The sequence below is a fragment of the Nicotiana tomentosiformis genome, chromosome 1, assembly GCF_000390325.3.
Source record: "Nicotiana tomentosiformis chromosome 1, ASM39032v3, whole genome shotgun sequence".
NCBI classification, from domain to species: Eukaryota; Viridiplantae; Streptophyta; class Magnoliopsida; order Solanales; family Solanaceae; genus Nicotiana; species Nicotiana tomentosiformis.
Genome location: NC_090812.1, coordinates 85,065,064 through 85,075,171, shown reverse-complemented (window position 1 = coordinate 85,075,171; position 10,108 = coordinate 85,065,064). Strand labels below are relative to the sequence as shown.

General features: G+C 41.6%; 1 protein-coding gene across 1 annotated transcript; it reads right to left on the bottom strand.

Annotated features, from left to right (window-relative positions):
• Positions 1 to 4,097: 4,097 nt before the first annotated feature.
• LOC138907101 (uncharacterized) lies at positions 4,098 to 4,697 on the bottom strand. The gene has a single exon (XM_070197251.1). It carries the CDS (start codon positions 4,695 to 4,697, stop codon positions 4,098 to 4,100), a length of 600 nt encoding a protein of 199 aa, XP_070053352.1.
• Between the last annotated feature and the right edge of the window lie 5,411 nt (positions 4,698 to 10,108).

The window sequence follows — 10,108 nt, the reverse complement described above, 5'->3', positions numbered from 1 at the left end:
AATTTTGTGCGTAACGTACAAGATTGTATAAAATATTGCGGCCGGTATGACCTACGCGGGCACAGTTCATTTGACCGTTTATCCCTTACAACTAATCCTAACCACCGAGCCTAGACTGTTCGAGCACAAAATTTCCTTCCTTTCTAAAAATCATGACCCGAGGGTGATGGCCCCTAGTATTCGAGGTCGATCTTCGAGTGGACTCGGATACTGTTAATGCGACCATTGACTCCGATTTAAAACTGGTCTTCGACTTTAAGCTAGCAGGATTTATTATTTCCTCATTAAACACCATGCCGGAAAACCTATTTGGGACAAAACCGGTTCAAGGGAATAAGAGTGCAACGCTTGCTTTCAGACCTAATCAACTACATTCTCCTTTGGCTGTTGTCTGCAAGTGTTAGCCAAAGTAAAAAAAAAAAAAGAAAACGAATGATGGCGTACCTTAGCAGTAGTATCGTTTCAAGTGGGTCATGTTCCAGTTGTTTGGTAGCTGTGTCGTTTACCACTTCGAGTTTGTACGAACCTTTACCGGTAATCCCGATGACTCGATGCGAACCTTCCCAGTTCAGTCCTAGCTTCCATTCATCCGGGTTACGGGTGTTATATGTTACTCTTCTTAATACCAAGCCCTCGCTGTTAAAATGTCGGAGGTTGGCTCTTCGGTTGTGATATCTTTCTATCCGCTATTTTTGGGCGGCCATCCGGACTAGAGCGGCCTCGCGTCTTTCATTCAGTAGTTCTAGGCTCGTGCTCATGGCCTCGTTATTGGATTCTTCGGTTGCATACCGGAACCTAAGGCTCAATTTTCACACCTCGACTAGTATTAGTACTTCGGCACCGTAGACTAACGAAGACGGGGTGGCCCCGGTACTGGATTTTAAGGTTGTGCGATATGCCCACAAGACATCGGGCAGGATTTCCTTCCATTTTCCTTTGGCATCAGTCAACCTTTTCTTAAGGTTTTGAAGGATTGTTTTGTTCGTCGATTCCGCCTGCCCGTTCCCTCTAGGGTGATAGGGTGTTGACAAGATCTTCTTTATATTATGGTCCTCGAAAAATTTGCTTACCTTGCTGCCGATGAACTATTTCCCGTTATCACATACTATCTAGGCTGGTATGCCGAACCGGTATATGATGTGGTCCCAAATAAAGCCGATGACTTATTTTTCCCGGACCTTCTCGAACGCTTGAGCTTCAACCCATTTAGAGAAATAACCAGTCATAAATAGTATAAATTGACCCTTACCAGGTGCCCATGCTAGGGGACCGACGATGTCCATCCCCCACTTCATGAATGGTCAGGGCGACAAGACCGAGTGTAGTAACTCCCCGGGCTAATGGATCATTGGTGCGTGCCTCTGACAGCCGTCACATTTTCGCACGAACTCCTTCACATCTTTCTTCATGTCGATCCAATAATAGTCGGTTCTGATTATCTTACGAACTAACAATTCTGCCCTCGAATGGTTTCCGCATGTGCCTTCGTGAACTTCGCTCAAAACATATTCAGTGTCTCCCAGCCCCAAGCATATGGCAAGTGGGCTATCGAACATTCTTCTGAACAGAGTATTATCTTCGGACAGGCTAGCAAAGTTCTTGATTCTTTGGGATACGAGGGCAGCTTCCCGGTCTTCAGGTAATCTATATACTTGTTTCTCCAATCCTAAGTTAAACTTGTCGAGTTTATCTTGGCATGGTCATTCTTCTACTATCGATTTCATGAGTTGTACGACCATTCCCTAGCTGAAGTTATCATCATCAACTGATGACCCAAAGTTAGCCAGAGCATCGGCTTTGCTATTTTGATCCCGGGGCACGTGTTGTAGAGTTCGTTTCTTGAATCGATGTAGCGTTACTTGTAGTTTATCCAAGTATCTTCGCATTCGTTCCTCTTTTCAATTCGAATGTCCCTTTGACTTGATTTACCACAAGGAGGGAATCACATTTAGCTTCGATCATTTTGGCGCCCAGGCTCTTAGCCAATTTGAGACCTGCCATCATGGCCTCATACTCGGCCTCATTGTTAGTCAATTTCATAGTTCTAATATATTGCCTAACTACATTACCCGAGGGCGACTTCAACACGATGCCGAGTCCGGACCTCTTTGCGTTTGAGGCACCGTCCATAAAGAGTGTCCAGATCCCCGAGGAGGTCCCTGAGGTTAACAATAATTCCTTTTCGACTTTGGGTATTAAGGCCGGCGTGAAGTCGGCCATGAAGTTTGCCAAAATTTGAGATTTAATGGCGGTTCGGGGTCGATATTCGATATCGTACCAGTTAATTTCCACAGCCCACTTGGCCAACCGTCCCGAGTGCTCGGGTTTGTGCATTACGTTCCTCAATAGGTAAGTAGTTATGATACATATGGGATGGCATTAAAATATGGCTTTAACTTCCTGGAGGCGCTTAGCAAAGCAAACACCAATTTCTCCAGGTGCGCCTTGTTTCTGCCTCGCCTAGAGTCGTGCTAACATAATATATAGGAAAATGCGTACCTTCCTCTTCCCGTACTAAGACTACACTTACTTCTATCTCGGATACCGCTAAGCACAGGTATACATGCTCGTTTGCCTTTAGAGTATGAAGTAAATGTGGATTCGAAAGGTACCGTTTGAGTTCTTCCAAAGCTTGCTGGCACTCCGGGGTCCATGAAAAGTTATTCTTCTTTTTCAAAAATGAGAAGAACCGATGGCTCTTATCAGAGGACCTTGATATGAACCGACCCAAGGTGGTTATATGCTTGGTTAACCTTTGAACGACCTTGACATTGTCCACTACGGTGATGTCTTCTATAGCTTTGATTTTGTCGGAATTGATCTCGATTCCCCGGTTGGACACCACGAATTCGAGGAACTTCCTGGACCCGACCCCGAATGCGCATTTCTCCGGGTTCAGCTTCATATTGTATTTCTTCAGTATGTTGAACGTTTCCTGCAAATGTTCCAAATGGTCCTCTGCTCGCAGGTACTTAACTAACATGTCTCCAATGTAAACCTCCATTGATTTTTCTATTTGTTCTTCGAACATCCGGTTTACTAGGCATTGGTACCACCGGCGTTCTTTAGTCCGAACGGCATTACGTTATAATAATAGGTGTCGTATTTAGTGATGAAGAAATTCTTTCCTTGGTCGCCCGGGTCCATCCGGATCTGGTTGTACCTGGAATAGGCATAGAGAAAGCAGAGTATCTCGTGGCCGACCGTCATATCGATCATGCGATCGATGTTAGGCAAAGAAAAAGAGTCCTTAGGGCATGCCTTGTTCAAGTCTTTGTAGTCTACATATATTCTTAATTTATTTCCTTAGGCACTACTACTACATTTGCTAACCAATCAGGGTACTTAACTTCCCAAATGAAACTTATTTTAAGGAGTTTGGATACCTCGTCTTTGATAAATGTGTGCTTGACTTCGGACTGAGGCCTCCTCTTCTATTTAATCGGGTGGAACTTCGGGTCTAAGATCAGCTTGTGATTGGTTATTTCTGGCGGGATCCCTGTGATATCAAGGTGGGACCAAGCGAAGCAATCTATGTTAGCTATAAGGAATTCAATGAGTTTCTTCCTGAGCTCGAGGGTTAGCCTCGTGCCCAGGTATACCTTCCGATCGAGCAAGGTGGCATCGGAATCGTCAGGGTCTATGAACGACCTAGGGACTCCGTAATCATCATCCTCTCATGTCTCCTACTTTTTTGGTTCGGTCGGGGTTGATGTCAGTGATTGCTATTTAGTTTCTTCTTTGGTAGCTGAACTCGGGTTCTTTAATGTTGAGAGTGCGAATATCGGGGTCACCTTATCGATAGCGAACATTTCTTTTACGGATGACTGTTCTCCGTAAACAGTCTTGATCCCTCCCGGTGTGAGGAATTTCAACGCCTGATGTAGTGTCGAGGGTACTGCCCTCATGTTGTGAGTCTACGATCTTCCGAATAGAGCATTATATCTCATATCTCCTTGAATCACGTAGAACTTTATTTCATGAACGGTTCCAGCGGTGTTTACCAGCAGGGTTATCTCCCTTTTAGTAGTCTTGCATGCCATGTTAAATCTGTTTCAAACTCGAACTGCATGCACTATTTGGTCTTGTACACCCAGCTATTCCACGACCATCGATCTGATGATATTGGCCAAGCTACCTGGATCAATTAACACACGCTTAACTCGAGATTTATTTATGAGTATAGATATTACTAGTGCATCATTATGTGGTTGCACGATGCCTTCAGCGTCCTCGTCGTTGAAAGATACGGTTCCCTCCGATACATAATCTCGAGTCCATTTTTCTCTTGTAATGGACACCTTAGTGCGTTTTAACATCGGCCGTTGGGGGATGTCAACTCCACCAATGATAATGTTAATGGCGTGCTGAGGTTCCTCTAGCTCGATCTGCTTGTTGGAGTCCCTATTCATGAAGTGACTTTTGGCTTGATCACTCAGAAATTCTCGGAGGTGTCCGTTATTGAATAACCGGGCTACTTCTTCTCTCAGTTGTCGGAAGTCATCGATTTTGTGGCGGCGAGTACCATGATACTTACACATTAGGTTGGGGTCCCTTTGGTTAGGATCAGATTGTAATGGTCGAGGCCATTTAGTATCTTTGATACGTCCGATGGCTGATACGATACCGGCGGCATCGACGCTGAATTTGTACTCCGATTGGTGCCTCCTTAGACCAGATGGGTCTGTCGAAACCATTTTTGCTCATGAGTCCCCGGTTATTATGACCTCGATCACTTCTTCTTTCACTCCTCGCAGGGTTGCGTACGGACCCATTACCCTTTTATCTCTATTGTATGGTTGATACCGATCTCTGTTTGATCTTGGTTCATGATCGATGGCTCTTTTGGATCTATCCCTAGTTCTGATGGGATAAACGGACTCGTAAGGGGCCCCGAGCTGATCGTCTTTGACCCTAATTTTTGGTTGGTACCTGTTATGGACGTCAGCCCAAGTTACCGCCGGGAATTCTATCAAATTTTGTTTCAACTAATGCGAAACCTCTTTGGGGGTTGAGTCTTTGGCTGAATGCCTGAACGGTCCAACCGTCCGCAACCGGAGGCAGATCCATCCGTTCCATTTGAAACCTCGACACGAATTTCCCGAGCATCTCGTTATCTCTTTGCTTTACTTTGAAAAGGTCTGACTTTCTGGTCTCGACCTTGATGGCCTCGGCGTGCGCTTTCACAAAGGTATCTGCAAGCATATCAAACGAGTCAATAGAATTAGGGGGTAAGTTTTGATACCATATCATAGCTCATTTTGACAAGGTCTCTCCGAACGTTTTTAGCAGAACGGATTCGATTTCATCATCTTCCAAGTCGTTCCTCTTGATGGCATATGTGTAAGAGCTCACGTGTTCATTTGGATCAGTTATTCCATTTTACTTCAGAATTTCGGGCATACAGAACTTTGTTGGGATCGGCTTCAGAGCTGCGCTTGGAGGGAAAGGCTTTTAGACAAATTTCTTGGAATCCAGGCCCTTCAGTATCAGTGGCACTCCTGGGAATTGATCGACCCTGGAGTTATAAGTCTCCACTTTTTTGTCGTTGGATTCGATCTTTTTTTTTCCCCGATTCCACCCGTTTTGTTAGCTCCTCAAACATCTTTATTATTCGGGGTTTGTCCCGGATTCTGCTTCACCCGGCCTTTCTGTGGACAGTTCATTTATGCGAGCGTTTTCCCGAGATGGTTCAGGCTCAACTCTGCTGGGGGCGCGGCTTTGGTTCTGCAACTGGGCTATCGCTGCCTGTTGAGCCTATAACATTTCGAAGATCACCCGCAAGTTGATTCTATTACCTTCACCGTCGTGTGTACTCCGAGCTATCGACCGAGCTCCCCCTCTAATGTTATTTTTGGGGTCAGTAGGTAAGTTTGCTTTGACAACCATGTGTGAGTTAGCATCGATCAGATCCGCGACTGAGATTCGGTTGTGGTTAATAGGGGGCACCTTGTTGCTGGGCACCACGTTGTTGTTCTCACCATGGTGGCCGGACTCAACATCAACGTTCAAATGGGTAGATTAGGAGTTTAACATTTTTAATTTTACCTAGAATTAAAAGCTCAAAGAACAAGTGTAAACTATAATGTGTTATGAAAATTTGTATCAAATTGCCATTATTATCCTTAGCCCCATGGTGGGCGCCAAACTGTTTACCCTAAAAAATGGATAACTATTGAATTTATATGTGGTTTTAAGGATATGCGGATCAATTCAATACAAATGATAAATAACATTAGATTAAACAGATAAATGATGTAATAAATTATCAACCAATTCAGGGGAGTGATCTCGGACTCAGTAACGGCTTAATACAATGCTTGCCTTCGATCCCGAGCTCACAACAATGAAGAACTGATGAACAAAAGTAAGAACTTTGAATAGGAGAGAAAATAAGAGTATATTGCCTTGATATGCGTGTTACAATATTTTTATGAATAATAATCTTTCCCCTTTATATACTAGGGGAGTTTTACCCTAAGTACAATTCTAAAAAAGGTAAAAATCTTCCGTTACGCCGATCACTGATACAAGCCGAGATTTGCGCATGACCCTTTGTTAGTCATGTGAGTTTCTCGGTAATTCTCTTCGAAGTCTCAACCCTTAAATCGGACCTCGAGGATATGGTCCCGATATCCCCGACGGCAGGTGTTTGCCTGATCCCTGATACGAGGGGTTCTTCGCTCTGACTCTGAAACGTTACGATCATCTTCCCACTCCGCTCGGCTCACCGGGAAGTCAAGTCATGCGACATGCTCGATTTTACCCGTATACAGACAAAATAAAGAAAAATCTCCACCGTATCTCAAAACCAAAATACACGTTGAAATCCGATTTAAAATTCCAAAGCGAAATCATGCATATTTCTTGCAACGTTCACTATATTATAAATTGATAAGTTATGTTCTTTAAGAGAAAAAAAGGTTCTTAAACCTTGTCCAACTAGATGGAATTATATGTATGAAAGTTTGGTTGTTGCATATGAATATAGAAACCCCATAAACTCAACGTTTAATGCACATGTAAGTGATGATGACAAGCACCTTACGAATGGGGATTGGGCTAATGTTAAAATGCTTGTTGATTTTTAAAAAAAATTTCATATTGCTGCAAATGAATTTTTGGGGCAATATTATCCTACTATTTCTAACTGTTTAGTTTATATTGCAGAACTTGCAAATTTGTTTGCTCATTTTTTAAAGGGTGGGGAATTTATAAACATGCTATTAGATTCTATGAGAAAAAAGTTTAAAAAATATTTTTTCCCTATTCCCCCTATTTATGGTGTTGATGCTTTGTTAAATCCTTGTATGAAATTAGGAGGTCCTTAATTTTGGTATGAAACTGTTTATAATGGTTTAGCACTTGAAGATGATGAGTTGCCTAAACTTCCGGAAGAAATAGCCTCAATTAGAATAAATGCTCAAACTATTTATAAATCTTTTATCAAGTTGCATTAAATCATACTAGACCAAATGTTCCAACTCCTTCTTCTTCTAATTCTCAATCATCTAAAAGAACTGCGGGAGTAAGAGCACTTAGTGCTTGGGTGGGGTTTAGGGGTTCTTTTGGTTGTAGTAGTAATGATTTTTCAAAACTAAATGAGCTTGAAGTTTATTTGTCACAGCAAATTGAGGAAGTGAATCCCCACGGCTCCTTTAATATTTTGAAATGGTGGGAGGACAAAGAAAAATACTTTCTGGTTCTTTCAAGGATGGCCCGAGACATTTTAACTATGCAAGCTTCAACAGTGGCATCAGAGAGCGCTTTCAGTCAAGCAAGACTTCAAATCGGTGATTATAGAGCGCCTATGAGGGAGAGCTTGGAAAAATCAGTACTTTTCAGAGATTGGATCCATTCGAAAAGAAGAAATTTTAGACTTGCTGAATCACAACCAGAGGAAGACGAAGCTTACGAAGAAATGCTAGCTGAACTTGCTGAGGATGCTGCTTCGCTCGACAATGGAAACGGCGATGACCAAGCTACTTTTCTGCCACCACCAATGGAAATTCCTCCGAACCTTGAAGGATTTATGAAGTTTGTAAGAGATAGCATGTAACTTGTATGAACAAAAATTAGTATGTATTATGTAACTTGTATTTTGGCATATCTTGATTAGTTCCTTTTTCTTCTCAATGGTGGTATTAGTACCTTGATGTGCTCAGTCTATCGGAGGGAGGAAGACTAAGAAAGATATTGTCATTTTTTTATTGCTATAATAAATTATAAGGCATTACTTTGAATATCTTTTTACAATATTTTTGTCTTTAAATTTGAATTAAAAAATTAGGTCACAATTTTATAATACATTTACAAGGCATTGCCTTAGATTTTTTTTAACATCTTTTTGTCTCTAATTTCTATTTAATTTTTTTTTAAAGAAATCACAACTTAGCCGTTGGGCCCACTTAGCACGCGGGCCCGACCCATTTAGTCCGGGACCGCTAAGCCCGTTTATTTAAGGACCAGGGTCGGCCCGGGACCGCGACCCACGAGACCTGCCCACTTGGCCCGTTTAGGGTCCGAACCGGCCCACTTGCTACCCCTAATACCATTAGAAATACAAAAAAGAAAAAAAAAAGAAAGAGAAGCCGCTACAAAATAATAGATAGAAGACAAATGGCTTAATTTTCATGCTTTTCTGCCATATAGTAAATAATTTTTTTAATATTTATTTGAAAAGATCTTAACTGCAATATAGTACAATAAGATAATGATCCAATTAAATCTAGTATATATTGCTACCATACTACGAAGTTGATGCACAAGGGCCAAAAGGTTTCCATTTACAATCAAGGTGTACATTTGTCTTATATAAAATTTAGAAGAACAGATGTTTCTATAACATTCGAAATAACATATCATAAGATGTAGCATTGGTCAAGAGTAGATATGATCATCAAGTATATATATGTAAGCTTATTCTTGACAAAACATAATCCAGGTAAAAATCATCTAACTTGTGGGTGAAAAGTATCATTAACATGTACTGAGCTATGAATCTTAAACATAATATTATAAATAATTATACTATTATTCAATATTACATCAAGTTCAAATTATTTTTGCTAGTTGTTATTCTCAAATTGAAGAAAGGAGAAAACTGTGTATATATTGCATATTGTTGTCATGGCCTGCCACATCATCATGCCACGTAGGTGCCGCTTGACATATATTTTTGTCATATGGAAGGGTTATATAAGTTAGGGACTAGCTCATGGTGGAATATTCTAGAACTATGGAGAATTTTCTTGGGAAAGCTCTAGATATTTATGGACTTGGTAGGAAGACTCTTTTGGAAAGATTTGGAATGTTCGAGTCATGTAGAAAATTCTAGAGGGTATACTTATTTGTAAATAATAAGGCCTTGTACAATAATTATAATTTACTCACTAGACCCTAGGAGACTAGTATATAAAGCGGATTATTCAATTGTAACTCATCAAGCAAAACAATCAAGTTCTCTCTAATACAAAAATTTCCTTTGGTCCGTGTTCTAACATTCCTTAGCAATCTTGAGTATAATAAGACTGACTTGGCATAACAGGAACGTGAGCAAGTTGTGCAAGATTATGAGCGAGTTATCAAGTACCGCATGTGTACTTAGTTAACGACTAAGGACATGACAACGTGGTATCAGAGCAAAGGTTATGACTAAAGGAATGTTAAAAAGAATACAAGAAATTGCTAGAAGGAACCTTTGTAGGGAACCATGGTCGAAATTACCAAGGGCATGGTACTTGCAAAAGGGACTAATGTGAAGGTCCCTAAGCGAAAGTAGTATGGCGATGCACGGGACGCACACGAGGTGGAAAACTTATTTTGGAGGATGGACAAGTACTTTGAGGCAGTCAAGGAGGATGACGAAGTTGTTAAGTTACTCAATGCCTCAATGTATTTGACTGAGGTTGCCGCATTATAGTGGCGTCGAAAGTGTGCTGACATGGAGAAGGGGCTATGCAAGATTGAGACGTGGGAGCAGTTCAAGAAGTAGTTGAAAAAGCAATTCTACCCGATAAATGTGGTGTACGAGGCTAGGCGGAAGCTAAGGGAGCTCCGACAGACGGCCACAATTCGGGAGTATGTGCGCGAGTTCACTACCTTAATA

Bases quoted from the DNA above. Each gene is read 5' to 3' on its own strand.
- LOC138907101 (XM_070197251.1), bottom strand. From the start codon at position 4,697: ATGGTTTCGACAGACCCATCTGGTCTAAGGAGGCACCAATCGGAGTAC.